Here is a 27,500-nt window from a genome sequence, read left to right as displayed (position 1 = left end):
TTAACTCTGTCTCTCTCTCTTCCTCTCTGTGACTGACAGGAAAAGAAGCCCATCAACATCCAGGGATCCAAACCAAAAATACGACCAAAGGGAGGAGAGGGGCGACCACTCGCAGTATGCCCCCGGTGAGGGCGTCGGCATGCCCAGATCACCGTCCGACTACGGGGATGGAGACCCCCGGCGGGCACCGCGGGGCTCGGCCATGTACCCGGACGCCGCCGCCGCCGCCAGGGCCGGGTACGGCGGGCGGGGCCGCTGGCACTCCCAGGAGTACCCTCTGGATCAGGAGTACCCCCCCTCAGACGGGGGCCCGCCTCCCAGCGAGTACGAGCTCCAGCGCCAGCGGCAGGAGGAGTACCAGGCCCGGTACCGGTCGGACCCCAACCTGGCCCGCTACCCGGTGAAGCCGCAGCCGTACGAGGAGCAGATGCGCATGCACGCCGAGGTGAGCCGGGCGCGCCACGAGCGGCGCCACAGCGACGCGTCGCTGGCCTACGCCGAGCTGGACGAGGCCGAGACGGCGGGCGGGGGGCCAGTGCGGCTGTCGCGGCAACACCTGACCGAACGGCGGCCGCCCATGCTGGGTCAGAGGTCGTACTCAGTGGACCGCTCCTCCCCGGGGCCGCCCGGTAGTGGCGGCGGCGGCGGCCACCGGAGCACCAACCACAGCCCGCCCACCCCGCGGTGCAGCCCCGTGCTGGGGGACAGGGGGGGCGGCGACCTCACCCGGAGGGGCGGCGGCGGCGGCCAGCACCACCTGGACCCCAGCTCGGCGGTGCGGAAGACCAAGAGGGAGAAGATGGACGCCATGCTGCGCAATGACTCGCTCAGCTCCGACCAGTCCGAGTCGGTGCGCCCGCCGCCGCCCAAGCCCCACAAGACCAAGCGGGGTGGTAAGATGCGGCAGGTGTCGCTGAGCAGCTCGGAGGAGGAGCTTGCCACCACGCCCGAGTACACCAGCTGTGAGGACGTGGAGGTCGAGAGCGAGTCCGTCAGCGAGAAAGGTAGGACGCTGCCTCTCCTCCCTCCATCCCTCCATCCCTCTAACCCCTTCTCTCTTTTCTACTCTGCTGTAGGAGGTAGACACTAAGATAGAATTAGACATTACGTTCCTATAATAGGAATTAGATGTTAAATTCCTGTAATAGGAATGAGATATTAAGTTCCAATAATATGAATTAAGTTGACATTAAGTTGCTTAATATTGCTGGAATGCAGGAATGTGTACTTGCCTTCTCCATGAAAATCTGGCTGTTGATCAGTTAATCAGTCAGTAGTAAATGTTCTCTCCTGTTCACTGATCCCAGTTCAGTTCAAGGCTGGGGAGGTTCACCTTAACGCTGTGTCTCTGTCCGAGACTGCAGCCAGTGTGGTGGGGTAAGTCTGAGGTTAGCCCTAGACAATTCAGCAGCAGAGCTTCTCAAGTACAGTAGTTATGAACCCCAGTACAGTACTGTAGGTCCCCATGTAGAATTATAGACTTATAGTAGATATGTGCAGCAGATTGTCTTTGCAGATGTCCTGGCGTTACCTGTTTCTTGAAAATAACCTTTTGCTTTCTCTCAGTCTATCTACACCCCCTGTGTGTCTTTGGCATGTGCACTGTGATGTGTGTGTGTGTGTGTATGTTTATGTGTGTGTATACTTATGTGTATTATGTGTGTTTGTCTAAATCTATTTCAGCAGCTGCGAGGACTCTTGTGTGGACAGAGGCTGTCCACATGTCTTATATCTATGCAGGTGTCTGTTTACGTGTGTGTGTGTCTGTATGTCTGTAAGGGGTGTTTGTATGAATGTGTGTGTGTGCGTGCGTGTGTGCTTGTGGGTGGGTATGTGTGTGTGTGAGTGCGTGCCGTGTGTGTGTGGGTATGTGTGTGTGCGCGTGTGTGGGTGGGTATGTGTGTATGCGACGTGCGTGTGTGGGTGCGTTTGTGTGTGTGTGTGTGTGTGTGTGTGCGTGCGTGAGAGAGTGTGTTAACATGCTGTTCTAGGTGCCCTCTTCTTTCGCTGTCCTCACGTGGCACACAGGGTCTGACTGCTGCTCTACACTTTCAATCTGCTGTAATGAACTCTATTATATAACTGAGAAACAGAGGGATAGAAAAAGACAGAGAGAGAGAGAGAGAGAGAACGACAGGGAGAGGAGAGAGAGGGAGGGAGAGCGTAAGAGGAGGAGAGAGAGAGAGGGAGAGGAGGAGAGGAGAGAGGGAGAGGAGAGAGGGAGAGGAGGAGAGAGAGGGAGGGAGAGCGTAAGAGGAGGAGAGGAGGAGAGGGAGAGGAGGAGAGGGAGAGGAGAGAGGGAGAGGAGAGAGGGAGAGGAGGAGAGGAGAGAGAGGGAGGGAGAGCGTAAGAGGAGGAGAGAGGGAGAGGAGAGAGGGAGAGGAGGAGAGGAGAGAGGGAGAGGAGAGAGGGAGAGGAGAGAGGGAGAGGAGGAGAGGAGAGAGAGGGAGGGAGAGCGTAAGAGGAGGAGAGAGGGAGAGGAGAGAGGGAGAGGAGGAGAGGAGAGAGAGGGAGGGAGAGCGTAAGAGGAGGAGAGAGGGAGAGGAGGAGAGGAGAGGGATCTCACCTAGATACTGTCTGGGGCCAGGGCAGGTCTGTCCCAGTGTCATCAGTCCTGCATATTCATTAATAGAAGTGGAGGCAGATGTAATTAAAAGTTGGAGCCTAATTAGACTTTCCGCTGCTGGATTCTGACCAGCTCTCTGCAGCAGGAGAGGTGTTAGGTGTGAAGATAGTCTGGGCAAGTCTGGTCTGGTTTGTGCTTGTCTTTGCTGGGCTGGTTCGGGCTGGTCTGTGCTGGGTTGGGGTGCACTAGGCTGGACTGACTGACTGACTGACTGACTGACTGACTGACTGACTGACTGACTGACTGACTGACTGACTGACTGACAAGCTAGTTAACTTGAGAGTTTGGAGACTAGAGAGGTGGGAGACTGTCTCTGTCAGTCTCTCTTTGCACTGTTATCTCCTGTTCCACAAACCACCCTGGAAAAACTCCCCAAAAAGTCCCAGAGAGAGATGATGTGAGGTGTGTTGTGTGTGTGTGTGTGCCAGGAGTCTGGTAGAGAACAGAGGCTTTGTGTCAAGGAGAAGAGAGAGAGAGAGAGAGAGAGAGAGAGAGAGATCTACCCCCCTCCCACACATAGACAGCTCAGCACAGTTGTTCTAGTATTGACCCACATACAATAGAGTCTCTCCTCCTAAATCACAATGTAAAAGACTGACTTCGTCAGGAGTGTGGAGGGCCAGAAGTGCCCATCTGGGTAATGGTACATCTCACAACATCAAGTCAAATTCAAATTTTACAATAGGTAACAAGGTAGTTAAGGGGTCAGGTGGCTGGGAGCTCCACCACGGCTGCTCTCAACATAATACAAGGTCTTGGCTACGTTCAGTCTAGAGGTAGTTCTGGCTAATAGACCCTCCCTGTCCACATACTTTAGAAACCCTACTCTCTTTTGCTGGCAACAGTGAAGTGACGCTGAACAGGATGGCTTACCTCGCCTGACTCCAGCGCGGTCATCTCTATAGCTGTGTTCGGAATCGCTTCCTCGTTCCCTCACTCCCTATTCCCTATATAGGGTTCACCATGTAGTGAACTACCTAGGGAACGGAGAAAATGTAGGGTACATGCACTGTTCCCTGCAAATCAAGGTGAATTGTGGGTAATAAATAGTGGACTATATAGGAAACGGAAATTCTGTGGAGAATTCGGACACTACAAACAAAATGGCTGACGCCCTATATAGTGCACTATATAGTGAATAGGGAGCGATTCTGAACACAGCTTATGTTGCCAGGGACTCATTTGACTCCTGGGTCCACGTCTGACCCCTGTGTCCAGCGTAGAGGCGCGCAGCCATGGAGCATTGAGCAGTGCCCCTGCCTGCCCACGAGCCTCCAGGCCAGCGTGCCCGGGCAGGGGGTGTTACGATATGCGGAGCGCGCCCACTCCGCGCCGTCCAAGCTGCTCCCCTCCTGGGTCCAGCCTACTAAATCTGGACTCCTCTGTCCACGTCTGAGCTGGGGAAATGTTGATGGCAGATTGTAGTTTGATATGAAATTGAACTACAAGACCCAGGTAAATTCAAAGTGTCTATCTGACAAGTTGCCCCCAGGATTGTAGTGTGTGTGTGTGTGTGTGTGTGTTAACCAACAGAGATACAAGAGAGTATAGGAGATGTGAACGTTGCTGTTGTAGTTGTAAGGCCTTTGTGTATCCTGCTTGTCAGAACTCCTCTATCTCTGCACATGTTCAATAGTTAACTCACGGGCTGTCCACTCTGCCCCACCTCCTCACACACACACACACACACACACACACACGCACACACACACACACACACACACACACATACGCTGACTGAATTAAAACCTGTTTTCATACAGAATTAACGTCCAAAGCAATCCCTACAGCGGTCAAACACTTGACTCCTCCTTGCCGTCGACAGTCGTCGTAATTGCAAATTGATTTTGTTGTCAAAGCTGTAATTATGGGGGCCGTTACCTTGACGCCGTCAGAAGGGCTTGACAAAAGACAAGAGGGAGAGAGAAAGAAAGGAGGAGAGAGAGTGGTGGAGGAAGAAGAAGAGGGGAGAGGAGGAAGAGAGAGAGAGAGAGAGAGGACGAGGTGGAGTGTTAGTTTAGCACCTCTGGAGAGAAACTCAGTTAGTCAGCCCTGATTATGTAACTGTCCTCATCACAAAACACAAACACACACATACACACACACACATACACACACACACACACGCATAAACACCCACATCCACACACACATGCGTAAGCTTGCACACACACGCACGCATAAACTGGCACCCACACACACACAGACACAGACTTGTCTGGGTTATATTATTGATGCAAATACTTTCCAGGTTTACAGGACAGGCAGAGAGAGAGAGAGAGAGAGAGAGAGAGGGAGAGAGAGAGAGAGAGCAGGCTATTCAGAGGGATAGAGTCTGTCAGTATCTGTCTAACTTCCACTCAGGTGTGGAGAGTAGAGGAGGGGAAAGGAGAAGATAGGAGAGGAGGGGAGAGGCAGGTGGAGGAGAGGAGTGGAGAAAGAGGAGAGGAGGGGAGGGTAGGGCAGAGGAAAGGAGGAGGAAGAAGGAGAGAGAAAGGTAGCTGAGGGGAGAGGAGGAGGGAGGGTGTAGATATTCTGATCTGCCTAATAGAGAGACTATATTCATCTTTATAATGTTTTATTTTGGTTTGTAGGTTATTGTTTTATCACTGTAGACCTACAGTATGTTTGCGCGTGTGTACGTGTGTGTGTGTGTGTGTGTGCGTGTGTCTCCATAGACCAACCACAGCAGCTGTTTTGTGAAGGGTGGAGCCAGGGCCTGTGTGTGCCATACTAATGCAGGCTTCATTATGTGATGGTGAGAGCAGATCCATGCACTACAGACCCTTGGCCAGACACTGAGATAATCTATAACAATGCTATGCAATATACAATCTCTCTCTCTCTCTCTCTCTCTCTCTCTCTCTCTCTCCAATGACCAATGATAGGCCACCGTTTTTTGACGCGCCATACTGAACACCCTGTAGATGGGCTGGCCTGAGAGAGCGCAGCCCCTGTACGTAACTTGCATAGCAAGCACTACATTACCCAGGGGGCCGAGCCTCTCCCCCTTCTCCACCACTTTGACTTTGAGGGGAAATGAAGAGTCTGAACCAGCTAAGCAGAGAACATCAATTGTAATTGCAGCGAGGAGAGAGAGAGAGAGAAGAGAGAGAGAAGAGAGAGAGAGAGAAGAGAGAGAGAGAGAGAGAGAGAGAAGAGAGAGAGAAGAGAGAGAGAGAGAAGAGAGAGAGAGAGAGAGAGAGAGAGAGAGGGGAAAAGAAGGCTGGAAATCAGGCAGAAAGCACCTTTCAGAAAGGCCAGTCAGCATGTTGGGGCTGTGCTCTCAGCGAGGATGGTGTGTCTGTGTGCATGTGTGTGTGCATATGTGTGTGTGCGTGTGTGTGTCTGTGTGTGCGTGCATCTGTGTGTGTGTACAGGGTGAGGTGAATAGATGGCTAAGCAGCCCTCATGTCATGGTCTCTCACCCCATGGGCCCTGTGTGTGTGTGTGTGTGTGTGTGGGGGGGGGGGGGCAGGAGGTGGAGAGGAGGAGGAGGAGGGGGAGGAGGAGGGGGAGGAGGAGAGGAGAGGAGGAGGAGAGGGAGAGGGAGGAGGAGGAGGAGGGCGGGGCCGGCTGTAACGGTCCTGAGACTGATTTAGTGCGACGTCCCTCTCGTTCTGTTTTCCTGCCCATCGATCCCCTGACACGCTGCCTCATAAGAGTGCCGAGCGGACAGAAAAGAGAACAGAGCGGAGGAGAGGAGAGGGGGAGGAGGAGGGGGGAGGAGGAGGATGGACAGGAGAGGAGGGGGGCGGTGGGGCGGGGCGGACAGGAGGAGAGGAGAGGGGTAGGAGGAGGGGGAGGAGGAGGATGGACAGGAGAGGAGGGGGGGGGGGGGGGGATGGACAGGAGAGGAGGGGATGGACAGGAGAGGAGGGGGGGGGGGGGTGGACAGGAGAGGAGGGGGGGCAGCGGGGCGGGGCGGACAGGAGGAGAGGAGTCGGTAGGAGAGAGAAAAGTGAGAGGATGATAGGAGGAGAGAGGAGGGGAAAAAAAGAGGCCGCCGCCGATTTTGAAGGAAAATCCCTTCCTCTCTCTGCAGATCTCCAAACACGTGGCGGCCATTAGAGATGAAATAAACATCTCTCGATGTTTTTGGGGATCTGCTTATTATCCCTCCAGCACTCATCCCAACCCTCCTCTCTCCTCTCCTCCCCTCCCCTTCTTCTCTGCTCTCCTCCCCTTCTCCTCTCCTCTCCTCTCCTCTCCTCTCCTCTCCTCTCCTAGTGGATACTAAGTTTAAACACACAGTGTTTCACCTCTCCCTCTCTCTCCCTCTCTCTCTCTCTCTCTCTCTCACTCTCTCTTTCGGCTCTCGCCCCCCGAATTGTAGTAAAAACAGCGTCAATAATTAATGATCCAATTAATAGTTTACACTGGTTTTTATTGAGTTGTCAAAGTGATGGAGAGCCCGCTAGCCGCGAGCGCTCTCCGCCGCCCGAGTCCTGAATCAGCACTTTGCAGGGACGCGGAGCGAGGGAGGGAGGGAGGGAGAGATGGAGAGAGGGAGGGTGGTAGTGAAGGGGAGAGGAGAAAGGGAGAGAGGGATGGTGGTAGTGAAGGCGAGAGCGCGAGGGTCCAGGGAAGGAAGGAGAGGGCGAGGGAGAGGGAAGGGGAGAGGGAGGGAGGATGGAGGGATAGAGGGAGAGAAGAGAAAGGGATAGAAATGAACGGTGGGAGGGAGAGAGGGTGTCAGTGAATGAAAGAGAGGGAGTGAGTGAGAGAGGATTGGGGGAAGGAGGGAGAGAGTGAGGGAGAGGGAGGGAGAGAGAGAGAGGGAAGGAGGGAGAGAGTGAGGGAGAGGGAGGGAGAGAGAGAGAGGGAAGGAGGGAGAGAGTGAGCGAGAGGGAGGGAGAGAGGGAGAGAGAGGGGGAATGGCAGGAAGGCAGGCAGGGGTTCAGTAGACTGCTGATGCTCACAATTTATGGTGGTGATGAGTTTCCTGCTGCCTGAAAACCCACACGGTCCCTGGCCGGGGGCCGGGGTGCAGGCCCTGACACACACACACACACACACACACACACACACACACACACACACACACACACACACACAGAAACACACACACACACACACACTGCCACTGTTCATAAAGCAGGATCCGCTGTGCTCCACGCTGGCACACGCCCCAATATGATTGGACAGATAATCAGGGAGGAACAGGTGTGTGTGTGTGTGTGTGTGTGTGTGTGTGTGTGTGTCTGTCTGTCTGTGTTTGTGTGTGTGCTGAGGGAAGAGGCTTTAGATGAACTGGAGAGGGAAGTGTACTGCAGGGTTCATAATGTCTATCCAGCACTCCAAATGGGGAGGGGTTTTGAGGTTGGGTGGGTGGGACTTGGTGAACACCGGCTGGGTTTTACTATAGGTGATTTAGCTACATGTTTTACTGTAGGTGATTTAGCTACATGTTTTACTGTAGGTGATTTAGCTACATGTTTTACTATAGGTGATTTAGCTACATGTTTTTCTGTAGGTGATTTAGCTACATGTTTTACTGTAGGTGATTTAGACATGTTTTACTGTAGGTGATTTAGCTACATGTTTTACTGTAGGTGATTTAGCTACATGTTTTACTGTAGGTGATTTAGCTACATGTTTTACTATAGGTGATTTAGCTACATGTTTTTCTGTAGGTGATTTAGCTACATGTTTTACTGTAGGTGATTTAGCTACATGTTTTACTATAGGTGATTTAGCTACATGTTTTACTGTAGGTGATTCAGACATGTTTTACTGTAGGTGATTTAGCTACATGTTTTACTGTAGGTGATTTAGACATGTTTTACTGTAGGTGATTTAGCTACATGTTTTACTGTAGGTGATTTAGATATGTTTTACTGTAGGTGATTTAGACATGTTTTAATGTAGGTGATTTAGCTACATATTTTACTGTAGGTGATGTAGCTACATGTTTTACTGTAGGTGATTAAGTTACATGTATTTCTGTAGGTGATTTAGCTACATGTTTTACTATAGATGATTCAGCTTACACATTTGCTAGTTCTCCTAACTATGTGCTGAAATGCAGGTTGTAAGCTGGTTGTGCTATTAACACATTAGGTCAGTGTGTGTGCGTGCGTGTGCGTGCGTGTGCGTGTGCGTGCGTGTGTGTGACAATGGATGATCATGATTGTCAGCTGTTGCTGACAGAGGACAGAGCCTGTCCGGGGGCAGCGGTTTTCTGGTCGTGACGGCAGGGGCTTGTTAAGAGGGCTTATCTCTCCTGGGGTCAGCTGGAGAGACACTGATAGTGAACGAGGAAGAGAGGGAAGGGAGGAGGGAGAGGGAGGACCGTTCCCCTTTTGATTCCGACAATAGAATCAACTTGAATAGAAACACCTACTCAACACACGCACACACACACGCACACACACACAGCCTATAGAAATGATTTTTGTCCTTCCATGTGAATATCTCCCAGATATGGTGGTGTGCGTCAGGAGAAGGCAGAGAGCAGGGCTGTCCTCTATAGATGGGCCCATTAGACTCCTCTCTGTATGGAGGAAGTCAAGCAGAGGAAGTGATGCGGGAAGGAAATGGAGGGAAGGCAATGCAGCAGGATGTTACGTGACCTTACCTGTGCCCGGGGCCATACAATCACCCACTATAGCACATATACATGTATAATATACATGCTCTCCTCCGCACAGAAAAATTAACACTCACAGAAACATAATGCAATTACAGACTCTTAGTAAACAGTTGGAACAGCGAATAGTACTAAACCATGGTCGTGTTTTGGTCACGCTTTGTCGAGTGTCCTTCAGTATAAGCCATGTGTGCCGTGCCATCCCCCTAAAGGTGCATGACGCAGTTATAGCCACCATCATAGACTGACGTTTCTTCTCTAAAGCGTACGTACCGGATACATGGGCTCTGATTGGTCGATCTGGACAAAGTCTATCTCTCTATGGGACAAGAGGCCGTCCCTCATCCTGGCTGTAGGTAATGTAGGATAAATCTCCCAGATGTGTTGGTGAACTGACCGGGGGCTGCGTGGGGAGGGGAGGAGGAACGAGGGGGTCCAGGCAGGAACGAGGGGTCCAGGCAGGAACGAGGGGGTCCAGGCAGGACCCCGCGTCGTCCCCTGACCTACATTACCGCCTCCCTGTGCGACGGAACCGCCGCCACCCGGCTCGCTCTAGCCGGAGTCTTCAAGCACGGAACTTCAAAAGAATGTTCCGGAATTAGATTTCCCTCTCCCGGCCTTCTCGTCTGCACCTCTCTCTGTTCCTCCACCGGGAGCACTAAGCCTACCTTCAAATTCAATATTTTCCACTCTTTTTAATTAGCCGGGTTGCTAAGCCTCTTAATAAAATTGAAAGAGCTCGCCGTCTCTGTCCGTGCGCCGGGGAAACAAGGCTAAATCCTGTAAAGAGGCGTCAGAGATGATTAGTGATGCAGGGTCGGACGATTCTGTCATTCTGATGATCTCTGTCATGGACCTCGATGTGGTAAAGAGGTCGGTCTGACAAGTTGATCATCCTCATCTCCGCCAGTCGACTGGAGAGCGAGCGAGAGAGACAGAGAGAGAGTGCGAGAAAGAAGAGGAGAGAAAGAAAGAGAGAGAGAGAGAGGTAGAGACGCGCACGCAGGTACACACGCGCGCACGCACACAGCCTGATGTCATAATGCCATTACAGCCATTTGCCCGGCCGCTGCGTTTCTCAAGGCTGCATCCTCTGCTGCCACTGTGGGGTTCAGTCATCAGGATAGCATCTTAAAAAGCTCTCCCTGCTGCACTTTAGATGGAGGTCAGTTAAGGTTGCTGTTCCTCTGCCATTTCTGCCCCAGTTAAACATATTACAGCGGTAGTCAGCTTCCCCCTCCATGCTCACTGATAAGATAGCACAGATGCTAACTTCATTTGAACAAACCGAGGGCTCAGTCTGCTGATTTAAAGTTACGATGGGACAGAGAGAGAGAGAGAGGGAGGGAGAGAGAGAGAGAGAGAGGTGGAGAGGAGTCAGAGATAGAGAGAGAGGTGGGGAGGAGTCAGAGAGAGAGAAAGGGAGGACAGGTCAGGGAGAGAGAGGCAGGGGGCAGTCAGTGACAGAGAGAGCATGAGTGAGAAAGAGTCAAAGGAGAGAGAGAGAGAGTGAAAGAGAGAGAGAGTGAGAGAGTGAGTCTGGGAAACAGAGCCTGGACATGAATTTCTGTGAAGGGAGGATGAGGTGACGTCTGGAGGATGAGGTTGAGACAGGAGTAAATAATGGATTAGGTGTGACCTGGGCTTGAATCGGCCCTCGTCTCTCTCTCTCTCTCTCTCTCTCTCTCTTGCCGGAGTGGTCTGATTGCTCCTTGTGTAGTGTTGTAAAGCAGTAGCCTACAGTTACCATGGCTGTAATGACTTCACTTAGAAGTCCCACATTGTCTTTGCTCTCACTGTGTCTCACAGTCTCTCTACACAGGGGGTGTACTGCAAGATGATGAGTGTGTGTGTGTATGTGTGTTTGTGTGTGTGTGTGTGTGTGTGTGTGTGTGTGTGTGTGTGTGTGTGTGTGCATGTACATTGTGGACAGATGTCAACTGCACAAGATGCACAGCAGACTATGTGTTTCTGCGTACCTGTGCACGTCTTCTGTGTGTGTGTGTGTGTGGGTGTGTGTGCGAGTGTGTGGGTGTGTATGTCTTCTGTCCTTGTATATGCCTGTGTGTCTCTTCTGTATGTTGTGGCTGTGGCGTCCTCACCGATCCCTTTCGCTGTCCTCTCTCTCTCGTGTGTGTGTTTGTGTGTGTGTGTGGGCCCCCCCCCCACAGGAGATTTGGATGGCCACTGGTGGGACCATGCTTCGTGGCATAGCAGTGAGGCCTCCCCAATGTCTTTGGTGAGACATGCGGAGTCCTGCCCCCACCGCCCCCCCCCCCCCCCCCCCCCCCCCCCGCCCTGAGTCCTCTGTCATTCCATGTTTCCTTTGTTTTATTTACACCTCTTGCATGTGTGTTTCTTTTTTCTTTCTGTTTTTTTATCCCACACCTATAGGGGACAGTCAGTGGGGAAAAAGAAAAACTATTGAGCAGGCGTTTATGTCCGAGCCGACATGCGCCTTATCTGAGAGGCAAAAGAAAATGGTGCGCTTTGGGGCCACCTCATTGGACGAGGACTTGGAGTGGTGTGAACCCCCGGTTAAAGACTCTGGAGTTGATACGTGCAGTAGCACAACCCTAAACGAGGAGCATAGCCATAGCCATGAGAAGGTACTGGCACCTATCTAGCCTGCATTGTCTTTCTTTGTTTTAAATTTTTTTTTTTTTTTAATTTGCTTATCTAACTTATCCAGTCTCTGTTTGATATATGTCACTGATTGTGAGTAGGTGAGATGTTTATTTGGTTTACGATCTTTGTGTTGTTCACTTTAATTTCCAATTGGTTTACTTTTGAGTTCTGTGGTTGGCTGCACCTTTGCTGGATGTGGCCTGTTTGACATCTGTGGTTGGCTGCACCTTTGCTAGGTGTGGCCTAATGAGGAAATGGGGGAGGGGGGGGGGGGGAGTCTTCCTTCTTGCTCTGCTGTTTGCTCCCTGGAAAGTAAAAAATTCACTCTGTATGTTTTAAAAATAAGAATAGGGACACAGCCCCGTGTTTGTTAAGGCACATGAGAATGGGGGTCCCTCTAGTTGCATGTCACTCTCCCTTGGTGTAACTGTTACTTGGCGGCCATCTTAGTTTCTTAGAGACACCTCCCAAACAGGCCCCTCCCCCTCACCGTCATGGCTGCACCCCCTCCCTCACATAGCACCCCTCTACCAACACCAACCCCTCCTAGCTCTCTGTTCACACTGAGGCCAGCCCTAACTAGCACGTTCAATACCCGGGCGATGACGACGACCAAAGTTGATGTTCTTCTTTTTTCCCTCTCACTGTCACGTTTGTGATTTCATTTCTGTTTCTCCACCTCTTCTTCACCTCCGTGGCTCGCACACTCGTGCCGTCCTTTTCGTTTCTCTTTCAGTGACATTCGTTTTTTTTCTTGGCTACTTTAGATGTTCGTTCCCCATCTGCTCTTTGACCGTTCCACTTGAGAGGCGGTGTGCAGTGCATGTAATGATTGATGAAGCACTGAAGCAAGGCTGGTCCCAGCCTCAGACCTGGTCTCTGGGGTGGAGGGCTGGGATGGAGGCTGGGGTGTTGGGGATGGAGTTAGTGGAGGGCTGGGGATGGGATGGAGGCTGGGGTGTTGGGGATGGAGTTAGTGGAGGGCTGGGGGTGGGATGGATGGCTGGGGTGTTGGGGATGGAGTTAGTGGAGGGCTGGGGGTGGGATGGATGGCTGGGGTGTTGGGGATGGAGTTAGTGGAGGGCTGGGGATGGGAAGGATGGCTAGGGGGCTGGGATGGAGGCTGGGGTTCTGGGTCTCGTGGGTCTGATCTGGGTCTGGATCTGGTCTGGGTCTGGGTCTGGGTCTGGGTCTGGTCTGGTCTGGTCTGGTCTGGGTCTGGGTCTGGGTCTGGGTCTGGATCTGGTCTGGGTCTGGGTCTGGGTCTGGTCTGGGTCTGGGTCTGGGTCTGGGTCTGGGTCTGGTCTGGGTCTGGGTATGGGTATGGGTCTGGTCTGGTCTGGTCTGGTCTGGGTCTGGGTCTAAACTGGTCTGGGTCTGGGTCTGGGTCTGGGTCTGGGTCTGGGTCTGGTCTGGTCTGGTCTGGGTCTGGGTCTAAACTGGTCTGGGTCTGGGTCTGGGTCTGGGTATGGGTCTGGGTCTGGGTCTGGGTATGGGTATGGGTCTGGGTATGGGTATGGGTCTGGGTATGGGTATGGGTATGGGTATGGGTATGGGTATGGGTATGGGTCTGGGTCTGGGTCTGGTCTGGGTCTGGGTCTGGGTCTGGGTCAAGGGCTGGCCTGCTTTACAGTGCATGGGCGTCTGCATGCAGCTCATCAACTCCACTCCACCTTCTACACCGACAGGATCACACCAGCTCCTGTAGGAAATGAATACGCTTAGATCATTCCTTAACCAATTACCAGGATGTTCCATCTCTACTGAGAATCTATTGTATCCAACAGTGTAATACAATTTACATCACTGTTAGACAATGGAGAACGTTTGTTTTCATTTTAGAACATCTGCAGCACCCTACATGTCCTTCTGCAGAGATTTGTTTTGATAAATTAGGATTTGATGAAATTCGCCCCATATTTAATTGGAATATCCAGTAATCCCGAAGAACAGCCAGATTAAATAATCTGGAATAGGAATGATAAAGAGGCATAATGACCAGATTAGAGGAGCCAGCAGGGTTTGTGTGATCCCTGCCTCCAATAAAATGAATTGATATTCATCCTCCTCCACACCTCTCACCCCCCCCCCCACTCCACTTCATAACGATTGGTTTCATGATAGTGTGTGTTTGTTGAAATAGTCCGATCTCCAGTGGGTGTGTTGTAAAACAGGAGTGTGTGTGTGTGCGCGCGCGTGCGTGTGTGTGTGTGTGCTGTCGCTCTGACCTCGTAGCACCCGGTGACATGGCAGCCATCCAAAGATGGGGACCGCCTGATAGGGCGGATCTTACTCAACAAGAGGATGAAGGACGGGAGCGTGCCGCGAGACTCGGGGGCTCTGCTGGGACTGAAGGTGAGACCGCCACCTGTCTGGACACACACACACACACACACACACGCGCGCGCGCACCGCCGCCACACACATTCATTTCATAGAGACGTGTCGCGACGTGACGTTTTCGCCCCCTTCGGCTTCGGATGATTGATCACATCATTGTGTTATCCGATATTAATATTCATTAGCATCTTAATTAGCCCCCTGATTGATATTAATGGCCTGTGTTTTATATTAAACGGCGTAATTCTCCAAACATGCTCACTCTGAACCGCTTTAATCAGCTACATTTATCGGCCCAGTGACCACAAACAAACGGGTCCAGACGGGCGGGATGACCTCCACGAGGCGCTGTGAGTGGCGGAGGGCGAGGCTATCGAACAGATCAACGCTATATTGGGTCACACCTCGCTTCACAGACCGCCGCAATCAATATACAGTATATCATAGATCTGGCCGTTCCGTCTCTTGATTTCGTCCTGTTTGTCCTTCCTCGACGCCCGCGCCGTTATCGCGCGTGTTCCGTACGACGGCTGGAAAAAGCGTGATTTGTATTATTCTGCGGAGTCTGTGTTTTTTTGCGTAGCTGCTGACCGCGTGTCCCCGCGCGGGTGGGTCTCCCGGCGTACGATGGAGTAGGCGTCTCGATTGGCCGTCCTCGTGCTAATGCATTCATCTGAATGATCTGCCCGGTCGGCTAAGAGAGCTGCGCAGCCAAAGTCCACAGAGAGAGAAAGGGAGTGAGTGAGAGAGATAGATGGAGGGGAGAGAGAGAGAGAGATGGGGAGAGAGAGAGAGATAGAGAGGAGGGGGCGAGAGAGAGAGAAGGAGTAGAGAGTGAGAGAAAGCGAGAGAGAAATGCAGAGGGAGAGAGAATGAGAGGGAGGGAAGGAGCGAGGGAGGGTGGCAGAGAGAGAAAGAAAAAAAAAGAGAGCGAGAGAGTGCCCATCAGGAGAGAAAAGGAGAGTGGCAAGATGGGAAAATCATTACTGATTGAATGAACTTCCTGAATGGGCATGTTTGTGTCTGGTCAGTGCCTCTGTGAGCGTTTCTGTCAGCTCAGCAGCAGCAGCCAACCAACCAAACAACCAGTCAGTCAGCCAGTCAGCCAGTCAGTCAGTCAGCCAGTCAGCCAGTCAGTCAGTCAGTCAGTCAGCCAGTCAGCCAGTCAGCCAGTCAGCCAGTCAGCCAGTCAGCCAGTCAGTCAGTCAGTCAGTCAGTCAGCCAGTCAGTCAGTCAGTCAGTCAGCCAGCCAGCCAGCCAGCTAGACAGCTGGCCAGACAGACAGGCTGTCCAGTCCAGCTGTACTCTCTCCTCTCCTCTCCTCTCCTCTCCTCTCCTCTCCTCTCCTCTCCTCTCCTCTCCTCTCCTCTCCTCTCCTCTCCTCTCCTCTCCTCTCCTCTCCTCTCCTCTCCTCTCCTCTCCTCTCCTCTCCTCTCCTCCCCTCCCCTCCCCTCCCCTCCCCTCCCCTCCCCTCCCCTCCCCTCTCCTCTCCTCTCCTCTCCTCTCCTCTCCTCTCCTCTCCTCCCCTCCCCTCCCCTCTCCTCTCCTCTCCTCTCCTCTCCTCTCCTCTCCTCTCCTCTCCTCTCCTCTCCCAGGCCCGAGCTCGTTACATAAAACCATTTCATCTAGCGACCTCCCTAAGCTCCTTTGTATGTTGGTATTCAGCTGCCATTAAAAGGGTTTTATTAGAGTGATGCCCGTGGTTTTACAGGACAGCTGTATCCTGCGGGTCTACTGCCTTTCAGCACCACGGACAGCACCAGCAAACACACACACACACACACACACACACACACATAGACAGAAGCACACAATATTAACTATTTCCATTGACCCTAAAACCGTTATCCACCATGAAATCATGACATCATGAGGATTGGTGCAAAACTGTGTGAAGCTGCTCTGCTAGTGCTAGCTGCTACCTATGTATGGCCTCATTCATTCACTATGCGCTTGATTTTCAACAATCAACTCTGTATACAGTAACTAACGAGTATTTCTAGGTTACAAGAGTTGTAATCCCTGGTAAAATAAAGGGTTGAATGAAAATGGGATGGTGATGGAGATCTATCCCTGGGTGCCCTGTGTTGGGATTTGTCCTGCCCACTGAAGAGGTCTAATATTCCACTGTTTTTACACACATACTTGAAAGCAAACCTGGCTCAATTACTATTTACAAATACTGTCAAATACCTGGGGCGCACTTGATCGGTCTTCCCAAGTGCAGTGAAACAATAATCAGTCCTGCGAAACTCTTTTATTATTAAAAGAGTTATTATTCTGCCATTATTCAACACACCTCAACCACCCTCGCAGCGCTTCAAACACAGCGGTTGATCTCACAGTGCATGCGAGTGACCCAGGTCTGGTCTGCAGTGCGACCGGGACTCCATCCATCTTCCGGGTGTGTCTCCTCTCCTGTCCTCTCCTCTAGGTGGTGGGGGGGAAGATCACAGAGTCTGGGAGGCTGTGTGCCTTCATCACCAAGGTGAGGAGAGGGAGCCTAGCGGACACCGTGGGACACCTCAGACCAGGTATGGCACCCCCTGTTGACCTGCGCTGTCACGTTGTCTTCAGTTGTTGTTCAATTGTTCATACTTATAAACCATATACTGTATGAATAAATAGCACATGCACACGGTCCAACCACATAATATGTGGTTAGACCCATGTACTGTACATGCGCTATTTTTCATTTATGGTTTATAATAAATATTATTATTTATTATTTGTAGACCAAACAGTATTAGCAGGTAACGAGCAGCAGATACTGTATGTTCCCCGAGTGTTTGACGGTCTCTCCCTGTGTAGGTGACCAGGTTCTGGAGTGGAACGGGAGGCATTTACAAGGAGCCACGTTTAAAGAAGTTTACAATATCATCCTTGAGTCCAAGCCTGAACCCCAGGTAGAACTGGTGGTCTCTCGGCCCATAGGGTAAGACCTCACAGCGACCGCCAGTGGCGAGACGCCACGCCAAACCGTGTTCGGTGCTAATACAGTATTAGGCGTTGGTGTTCCTGATAGTAGGTTAGAATGATACACGACTATGTTTCCATTATATCAAGTCATACAGTACGTAAAGTCTGGATCTGAGGCATTCGCCGTGTGAAACAGTGCCCACTCTGCCCCAGCTAGCTAGCTCTGTTTACTATGGATGTTTGATGTGGAGAGGGGGAGCTGCTGTTTGAATTGAACGAGTTTGTTTGATGGTCCTTGTTTATTTAACGTGCGCCTTCACCTCCTTCCTTCATCCTGGAGGCCACATTCAGCGTCTGTCCTCGTGAGAGACTAGCAACCCCACACAGACTAATGAAAGCCTCCCGCCGCCCGCCAGGCGCACACGCACGCACGCATACACACACACACACACACACACACACACACACACACACACACACAATCTCTCTCCTCCGCATGCACGCATACACACACACACACAATCTCTCTCTTCCGGATGCACACGCGCACACACACACACACACACACACACACACACACACACACACACACACAATCTCTCCGCATGTGCGCGCACACACACGCACACACACACACACACACACACACAAACACACTCCTCCGCTCACTCTCTCTCCTACACACACAGCGGGATACCAGCGGTTTTGGAGTGGAGATACTGGAGGAAACTGAGAGGCCTCCGCGTCTTTGTCCGTGTCCATATCTGACCTGCTGTGTATCGCTGAGGGAACTGCTGGGAGAATCAACACAGTGCTTAGGCCCGATAAAACACACCGCATTCAGCATCACCTCCAACTGATCTCTCTCTCTCTCTCTCTCTCTACCTCTATGTCTCTCTCTCCTCTTTTTCTCTTTCTCCATGTCTTTATCTCCTTTCAGAGATATTCCTAGGATACCAGACAGCACACATGCACAACTGGAATCAAGTGAGTGTTGGTGCTACCTGCTCTGGCTGTCTGTCTACGTCCCGATGCCACTCTCTAGACTGTAGGCCAGTTATTGAAATTAGATATATCACTCTGTATAAATGTCAGTGAGAGGTGATTCTCTCTCTCTCTCTCTTCTCTCTCTCTATTTCTTTCTCTCTTTTTTTCATACTCAATGTAGACTACATGTTTATCTTGGCCAAATTGGTCCCAAAAATGTTCCAGATGCTCTGAATTGATCATGGGTATTGATCATGTGATCTCTCTCCCCCCGGTCGCAGGTTCGAGTTCTTTTGAGTCTCAGAAGATGGAGCGCCCCTCCATCTCTGTCACGTCTCCCATGAGTCCCAGCGTGCTGAGGGACGCCCCCCAGTACCTGTCAGGACAGCTCTCAGTAAGTACCCACAATCCACCTGGGGCAAGCGGCGGTAACAGTGCGCGCCTGAAATCACCCCCGCCACACCAGCAAAATGTATAGCCATTTCTCTGTTGCTGTCAACTCTTAACTGTTTGTCATGTTGCAGAACGCTAGAAAATATTGAATATGAGTGTTTAAATAGAGATGTATTCTACTCTGCAGCCTATGGCTTGACATATGCAGTAATACAATAGCATGATAACATGTTTCTGGCCCAGCATGGAAAATAATGACACAGGCCTGCTACCCAGGGAGCCAGATGGACTACCAGTATCTGACTAGGTCTGCAGGGTGTCTCTACTCTGGCAAGACTGCTGTGCTGGCTCTGCCCCAGGAGCAGTGGATCACGTTACCCCGGGTCTCCTGGTTGACCACTGTCTGATGTAAAAATATACGCTCTTGGGAGGAATCTGTTTGCTGTAAAAGGTTGCGACCAAAATGAATGAACACGGGAGACTGAGAGGTCTTGAGGGAGAAAGACTAGATAGATGATAAAACATTACTCCCATTGAGAACTGTTAGTCTAAAAACACTAAACACTATATCAATTAGCCCATATCTCTATGGTGCATCCGATTCTTGTTTGATATTTAACTCTGTGCCTCTTAAAGCTGCTCAGTGATGCAGGATAGTCTGAAACCAAGCTGCAGTTGTAGCTGAAGGAGAAGAAGCCAGGAAATGGCGGGAATAGGAGGGGAAACGAGGAGGAGAAGGAGAGCTTTTAATGTGCCAGTGCCGTAGCCGTCATCTTTGCTGAGGAGGAGATGTAATCTGAGAAGAACGGGCCTTCCGGTCCCTTCCGGCATCCGCGGGTCCACACCCCGGAGGCCTGTGTCAGACAGTTATGACGCACATAGACCCTCTCGGCCAATCACCGGCCAGCCTCCTACCTCCGCAATCTCCACCCGTAGCCCTACGCCACCCCAGAACCTCTCAGCTCTGTGAATCAGGGCCGACCTTGAAACGCTAAACAATAGAAGAATTGGTCGTTCTGCATTGCAGAGGATAATATACCGTTGCTACAGCACCTGCCCTCACTAAGTACTTGCTTACGAATTTCTGGGGGGTTATGAATTCTAAAATGGGTATTTTTTCTTCAACATTACTGTATTGTGTAGGGGGAATGGCGTCATAGTGACGCAGGCGTAGAGGAAGAGAGGAGAAGCTGTGGTCCAGGGAGCAGGAGACGGGAATGTAGAATTATTATGACTCATCAATACGATTTTTCCTGGAGCCCGAGCGCCTCGACTTAGAGAGGCACCAGGGTCCAGGAGGCTCAGCAAAACGCTGTGCAGGCGCCAAGGCAATAATGTAACTGCACACCAGGGAACAGGAGGTGCTGATTGATGCAAACAAAGGATGAGATCAGAAATTAGAATGGTGAAAAAAAAAAGAAAGAGGAGAAGAAAGAAAGAAAGGGAGAAGGAAGAAAGAAAGAAAGAAAGAAAGAAGGAAGGAAAGAAAGAAAGAAAGAAAGAAAGAAAGAAAGAAAGAAAGAAGGAAGGAAAAAAAGAAAGAAAGAAAGAAAGAAAGAAAGAAAGAAAGAAAGAAAGAAAGAAAGAAGGAAGGAAAAAAAGAAAGAAAGAAAGACCCAAAGAATGATAGTTATAGATAAATATTCCTCCTAAGATTGTTATTGTGTTGCTGTGGTGTAGAGTGTCTGTGTGTTGTTGCTGTTGTTGTTTTGTGGTGTCTTGGTCTTTTATTGCATTCTTTTCTTTGTTGTTAAATTTTGCTTACCCAGAGCCAAAGCCTTAGTAGAAGAACACCGCCTTTAGTCCCTAGGGTCCAGGTAAAGGCCACCCCTGTCTGACCGACTTTCTCTCTGGTCTGCTTTCCTCTCTCTTTCTGGCATCTCTGTGTTCATACTGGAAAATGCACACCCAGGGAAATGGCAGCTTCTCAACACGCTTTCCCTGCCAGTACAGTGCATTGTGTCATTTGTTTTTAAAAGTATATTATTATTATTATTATTATTATTATTATTACTCAGTGATGCCATTATAACACAATCATGTCATGATGCTGAGAAACGCATGACGAACTAATCTTAAAATATTTCAGAGGGACATTCTCCCTCCCATCCTGCAGCAGTAACATCCTCCTAAGAGGGAGTGGCTGAGCTGCTGAGGGGGAGGGGGAGGGGGGAGTGTGTCTCCTTGAATATTTTTGAATTACAGCCTTTTCTGGAACAGTTAAACTAGGTCATTTTTCCATGTAACATGAAACCCCTGACATACCACCTCCGAAAGTCTGGAGGCATCTCCATTGAAAATCGTTGCTAGAAGAGCGCTGAAAACCGCCGCTACCAATCAGAGCCACCACCTGCATCTCCAATAGGGTGAAGGAACTGCCTCGCCGGAAATGATGTCCTCCCCCTATCTCCGTCCCTAGTGAAACAAACTGGAGTGGAGAATCAAAACATTGAATCAAAACATGTCACCGCCCCATTAGGAGGTACCACCCTAAAGACTTTGGATTGGTTCTGCAATGCCGTTTTTTTCAATTCCTCAAATAGTTTCCACCCACTTTTAGCAACGAATCCTGGACGAATGTCCTCATGTCTCTAGTTGAACGCAACGTTCAGAGACTGACTTGTGAGTCTACATTATACTGGACATAAATGTTGTTGGTTGGTGACTGAGTGGATTGCACCTTGTTAAAGCTAAAAACAGAATGGGTGTAAATGAGTCATCATGACAACATTCCCAAACTATGAATGTGACATTTTGAATGGGTCAATGGTTTCATGTTGCCATGAGAAGATAAGCTAAGTTAATTGGTCGCTTTTTTCTTCAAGCAGATTGCATTCTCCTGTAGAGAGAAGAGTGAATGAATAAGCAAATTGTACCTCACACATCCTGAGCTCACACGTGAAAACCAGCTAACTAGACCTCTCTATTTATCTGTGGGGCTTCACTCAAAGCTGTGTGTCAAACAGTCTTCCTCCCTGTCAGCTTGTGTCCCTAACTTGTGAAAGTTTGCGTGGGGAACCTCACTTCCATCATTTCAGTCTCTGTTCATGTAATGGAAGATCTGTGACTAGGTTGCTGCTCTCAACACAGCGGCCCCTTGGGTCTGAGGTCCATGCCGAGGGTATCTAGAATGTGCACGGTTTGTTTTCTCATTCAGGAGGTGCTAGAACGCAGTGTAATGTTTCGCAGACGGGAAGTGAGAAGGGGAGTATAAAAATAGGCGCGTACCCTTGGACCAGCCCCTCTGGGTAGATCTGTTAGCTGTATTCAAGGAGCTGCGCTATGCTCCACTTAACAAGGACAAGTTGGAATGTAAATGATACACAGTATAAGTGCACTCTAGCATAGTGTTTTATATCAAGAATATCATATAGCATATATTATATCAAGGGTATCATATCTATTTCATATGATATCATATTTTAAGGTGAACATTGTTCCGTCAAGTAGCAGCTTGGTGTTGTGTGTCAGGCCTCAGTGTTGTGGAATTTAGCATCACGGTACAATTTGTTTGAGCTCAATCCCCCTCCTACAGTATGATGCCAGTATGGAGGCTCTTGACCTGACTGACTTTGTATGTCTTGAATGCGCTCTACTGCTTTGCTGCATGCATAGATCGAAAACTATTAGCCTCAAATGGTGAAGACCCCTCTCATATTCATAAGCATCAGCAAGTATGGGCTTAGAAGCTTAGAAGTCTTTTATTTTCTGAACATTTTCTTTAAAACGGAGAGCTGAGTTGTTTTATCTGTTTGTTTGTTTTGTTTTTGTTTACTTCTAAGTGTACTCTTGTCCATCCATACTTCTCCATGCTAGTGTGAAGTGTCTTTGGTTCAGCATGACTGAGTGATCTCCACATATCTATAGTATCAGTTTCATTGTTCTCCATTTCCATCATACTAGTACAGTAGATACTTTGAATGCATTAGATACACAGTAGAATCATGTTTCGCAGACACACTGTAGTATGTGAGTATTTTACACAGGTTATAGATGAACATATACAGTAGTTCATAGCTAGGCTAAGCCGGCGTGTATTGCGTATACGTATGAAGTCATAAGTATACGTAGCACTAGCTTAGGCCTTTTCACCATTATCATCCCTCTGTCCATGTTTCAACACGACGTGACCTTGCCGTGACCCGACTCTACCTTGCCCCCGCAGGTCAAGCTGTGGTACGACAAGGTGGGCCACCAGCTCATCGTCACCATCCTGGGAGCCAAGGACCTGCCTTCCCGCGAGGACGGACGCCCCCGGAACCCCTACGTCAAGATCTACTTCCTCCCCGACAGAAGGTAGGAGGAGAGACAGGAACTGTGTCTGTGGTCATGCGCTCCATGCCCCTCCCATGTTCACCTGTCACCTCCATGATGTTCTCACTCTCATCCACAGTCAGAGCTTAGCCTTCAGGTAGAGTCAGGTTTGATTTACATTGGATATTCTTTTACTGTTGAATGTATAATTATGAATGAGGGTAGGGCCTGGGCATGTGGCATTGCATTTAAACTGCTGTCGAAGAAAAAGCATGATGTTTAGTGTACAACAGCGTAATGTTATCCCAGGGGGCACACAGGCTCCTGTGACAGGAAGTAATACCAGGAAGTGACATCATAGACATTAAGTGTCGTTACCGGAAGTTACATCGTGGTCGGAAGTGACAGCATGGAAGGAAGTGATGTCACAACATGAAGTGATAGTGAGAGGGCACCCATATGCCACCCCCCCCCCCCCACCTCCGCCCATCTTCCCAGCATGCCCGTGGTGCAGTGCCGTGTCGTGTTGACCTGTCTCGTGGGGTCGTTCCTACCATGGTTGTAAATAAAAACAGTTTGAATTATTGTTCCTCCAGTGACAAAAGCAAGAGGAGAACAAAAACGGTAAAGAAATCGTTAGAGCCCAAATGGAACCAGACGTTCATGTATTCCCCGGTGCATCGGCGGGAGTTCCGCGAGCGCATGCTGGAGATCACGCTCTGGGACCAGGCCCGGGTCCGCGAGGAGGAGAGCCAGTTCCTGGGGGAGGTGAGATACCGGACCACACCCGCCACTCGCCATCCTGGATCTGGACCCTGTACCGAGGGGACCTGGATGTGAGCTAGTCCGGCCAATGAGGTCAAGCGCCGATAATCGTCTCGGTGGCGTCCAGAATGGCTAGGATGGCGGCCCACTGGCGGTCGATTCCATCAGACATGGAGCAGTTGATGTTGTGTTGTGTGTTTGTGTGTGTGTGTGTGTTTGTGCATGTATCTGTATCTGTATGTGCGTGTGTGCGTGCCTGTGTGTGTGTGCGTGTGTGTGTGCATGTGTGTTTGTATGTGTGTGTTTTAGGGAGTCAACTTGGCATGACACACACAGGCATGATGCTGTTGTTTGTGCATGCATGTGTGTGTGTGTGAGTGTGGGTGTGTGTGTACCTGCCTACCTGCGTGTGTGTGTGTGTGTACAGTACCTGCCTACCTGCGTGCGTGTGTGTGTGTGTTTGTGTGTGTGTACAGTACCTGCCTACCTACCTGCGTGAGTGTGTGTGTGTGTGTATGTGTTTGTGTGTGGGTACAGTACCTGCCTACCTGTGTGTGTGTGTGTGTGTGTGTGTGTGTGTGCGTGTGTGTGTTAACAGGTGTGTTCTCTCCTCTAGATCCTGATCGAGCTAGAGACGGCCCTCCTGGATGACGAGCCTCACTGGTACAAGCTGCAGACCCACGACGCGTCGTCCATGCCCCTCCCACGCGCCTCCCCCAACACACACCGCAGACAGCTCCACGGAGAGAGCCCTACGCGCAGGCTACAGAGTATGTAACACACACACACACACACACTCAAATGCACGCACAGGCTAACATACACCAAAAAATGCAGATGCATACACTCACACACACATACAGGCAGAAATGTTTTCGTTCTCTAGTAAAAGCTTCGTTGTGAAGTCGCTCTCTGTTTGGGGCAACAGAGACCTCAGGAACAGAGACCTCAGGAAAGCGCTTGGAAATATGAGACAGGAAGTAACACTACAGCAGACTGATGGTTTCAGCAGCTGAGCAAGCACACCCGGCCACCTTACCAAACCAATCCCCCTTTTTCTCCGTCAAAGGTTGAATTATATCTTACAGTACCAGACTCTAACCGTCAGTGATGTTCATGGAGTCTTCTTTTTTTATCCCTCTTGACACTACCTTTGCAGACAAAGGCTCATATGCGTACAACTCAGGTAACGCAGCCCCCTCTCCTCACTTCAGACCCCCCAACGCATGTCCCCCTTGCTGCGCCACAGAGCCTCTGAGTGTGTGCTGTCCCTCTCATGGGGGAGACCCCTCCCTCCTCGGTTCCCCCCTTCCCTCCCTCCCTGCCCACCTGCTTCTGTCCAGACCTGTGAGAGTACTCGAGGTGCGTTCGACTTGAGTTCTGTTGGCTCCGTTCAGTGTACTGGATGAGCTAAATCAAGTGCACCCCAAGTATTCCGCCGAATTATTCCCTGCTTCTGCCCCTGACAGTTCAGTGTCCATAGTGCTCCCTGTCAGCTGTCCCACAGTCCTCTCTGGTTCTCCCTCCCCGCTGCTCTGCTCCGCTACGCTACAAGCTGCTAGCTAACCCTCCGCCTCAGTCCTCCGTCAAGATGGCGTCGGGCCAGCCTGATCTGGCCCGGCGCCTCTCTGCGTCCCAGAGCCTCTCGGTCCTTCCCTCCATGGCGTTGACCGCTGTCTGAGCTGAATATTTGAATACTTCCTGCTGTTCCCAGTGTGATGTCATCATCTTGTCTCCTGCCCCATCGCCAACATCTGCCAACATCTGCCAACATCTTCCCCTTCGAGAAAAACTCCCGTGCTGGTTTCTGTGCGCCATCTCCTCTGCTTCTGTCTCTGTCTGTGTGTGTCTTGGGTGTGTGAACATGTACCTGAAATATCTGAGCATATTTCCTCTGTGTGTTGTGGTTTGATCTACGTTTCACGGATGACTGATAACTACGTGATAACAGCACTGGGGCCATATGTTCTGTACTATGCATCTGCTCTCTGGGCTCGTCCAGGACATCATACCTGCCATGTTACATTTGTGTGTTTGTGTGTGTGTGTCTGTGTGTTGTTTATGCCTGGGTGTGTGTGTGTGTTTGTGTGTGTGTGTGTGTGTTGTTTATGCCTGTGTGCGTGTGTGTTCTTTATGCCTGTGCGTGTGTGTGAGTGCGTGTACGTGTGTGTGTGTGTGTTGTTTATGCCTGTGCGTGTGCGTGTGTGTGAGTGCGTGTGTGTGTGTGTGTGTGTGTTGTTTATGCCTGTGCGTGTGTGTGTTGTTTATGCCTGTGCGTGTGCGTGTGTGTGAGTGTGTGTATGTGTGTGTGTTGTTTATTCCTGTGCGTGTGCGTGTGAGTGAGTGTGTGTACGTGTTTGCGTGTGTGTGTTGTTTATGCCTGTGCGTGTGCGTGTGTGCGTGTATGTGTGTGTTGTTTATGCCTGTGTGTATGCGTGCGTGTGTGTGTGCGCGAGGCGAAAGAGCTGACAGCAGCTCTAAAGCCGCTGGTGCTTTCAGGGAGAGAGAGAGAGAGAGAGAGAGAGTGAGAGAGAGAGAGAGAGAGAGCTGGAGTGCAGCACTTGTCGTTTCTGAAAAAGCACGAGTGTCCAGTTGATTTAAGCTGACTGAGCGTTGAAGAAGGCAGAGGGAGAAAAAGACGCCAGACTACTTCACGGAAGAACCGAGCCGGTCTAACATGAACCCTCGGCGTGAATCTGATCCATCACGCCCCCCTCGCCACTCTTCACATGTAAATTGAACGATTCAGATGTCAGTCTAAAGTGTCAACCTGAAATACGCAACAACAACCATCGGCAGTTTTACAGCAAGGCATCTGTTGCTGGGCGTATATAAGAGTTATTCTCTTGAGAGTTCTTCTATAGCTGAAGCTCTACCAGTACCTCATTTATAGACAGCTTCTCGTAGACAAGGTAGGACACAGAGAGACAGGAGAGGTGGAGTAGATATGAATCTACTGCCAAGTAGGTTTTCACATACAAGGAATTTGCTCCGGTCTGATGGCGCATAACAATAAGCAGAGCGCGAGGACACGACAGGCCAGTGCAAAATAAAACAATGTGTATGTACAGTCTGCAGTAATGTACAGAATAATACAGTGTCAGTGGGGCTCCCGGGCCTTGTTGATGAGGTCAGCTGCAGTCGGGAAGAAAGTGTTCTTGCGCCGGTGGCTCTGTAGGCGAACCGCAGGGGGGCAGGGTGGTTTTAAGGTGGGACAGTAGAAGGCGCTTAAAGGTCTTCATTACCACAGAGGTCAGGGCGACGGGCCTGTAATCATTGAGTCCTACGGTCCTTTTTTTTTGTGTGTGTGGGGGGGGGGGGGGGGGGGGGGAGAGATGGCAGAGCTCTTGAAGCAAGCTGGTACGTGGCACGTCTCCGCTGAGGTGTTCAAAAATGTCCGCGGACACCGGAGACAGCTGACGGGCACTGTGAATGACCCCCCAGACCTCCCAGTGAAATCTGGTCCAGCTGCTAGGAGGGAGGTCCCTTCTCTCTCCTCTCCAGGATGGAGACGGGCGTCTTCGTGGTAGGGGAGGAGGGGGCCCTGAGGTGGGCAGCTGTGGACACAAGTCACATGATCACATTAAAGATCCAACATTCTTTATTGGTCCATTCGTTAGTATAAGAGAGTAAAATCTCCGCCTCCTCGGCCTTGCAGCGTCAACAGAATACAAATTCAAGATCATAATAAAAACAGTACAATGCAATACATGGTGTGTGTAAAATGCGTGTGTGTGTGTGTGTGTGTTAGCGGGTGTTTGTATGTATATGCACAGTCTGGTGTGCTAGTCAATCGGTCGGTCCTTCTGACCTCTCTCCCTCCACTCTGTCTGTCTGCCCCTCCCCTCCCCCCATCCTCTCTGTCCCCCTCTCTCTCTCTCTCTCTCTCTCTCTCTTTCTCCTGCAGGATCTCAGAGGATCAGTGACAGTGAGATCTCAGACTATGACTGTGAGGACGGTGTCGGGGTAGTGTCAGGTAAGACCTTGTGTGTGTGC

General features: G+C 50.6%; 1 protein-coding gene across 2 annotated transcripts in view; it reads left to right on the top strand.

The window, feature by feature from the left end:
* rims2a (regulating synaptic membrane exocytosis 2a) overlaps positions 1-27,500 on the top strand; it is a gene marked incomplete at both ends in the record, with an annotated part of 159,999 nt that overhangs the window by 72,350 nt on the left and 60,149 nt on the right. The window contains 13 exons of one of the 2 annotated variants that reach the window (XM_084443733.1): positions 40-1,004; positions 11,613-11,827; positions 14,082-14,201; positions 16,621-16,720; positions 16,998-17,121; positions 18,046-18,092; positions 18,374-18,486; positions 20,255-20,302; positions 22,651-22,781; positions 23,336-23,507; positions 24,121-24,274; positions 24,664-24,690; positions 27,412-27,480. In XM_084443733.1, the coding sequence (XP_084299859.1) occupies positions 40-1,004; positions 11,613-11,827; positions 14,082-14,201; positions 16,621-16,720; positions 16,998-17,121; positions 18,046-18,092; positions 18,374-18,486; positions 20,255-20,302; positions 22,651-22,781; positions 23,336-23,507; positions 24,121-24,274; positions 24,664-24,690; positions 27,412-27,480 (2,285 nt within the window). Of the gene's footprint in view, positions 1-39; positions 1,005-11,612; positions 11,828-14,081; positions 14,202-16,620; positions 16,721-16,997; positions 17,122-18,045; positions 18,093-18,373; positions 18,487-20,254; positions 20,303-22,650; positions 22,782-23,314; positions 23,508-24,120; positions 24,275-24,663; positions 24,691-27,411; positions 27,481-27,500 lie in introns of both variants that reach the window. The other variant, XM_084443734.1, reaches the window with a different exon arrangement.

The sequence above is a fragment of the Borostomias antarcticus genome (genome assembly GCF_949987555.1).
Source record: "Borostomias antarcticus genome assembly, chromosome: 10".
Classification (NCBI taxonomy): Eukaryota; Metazoa; Chordata; class Actinopteri; order Stomiiformes; family Stomiidae; genus Borostomias; species Borostomias antarcticus.
The sequence above is the reverse complement of the archived record's forward strand: the minus strand, read 5'-3'. Positions and strand labels throughout refer to the sequence as shown.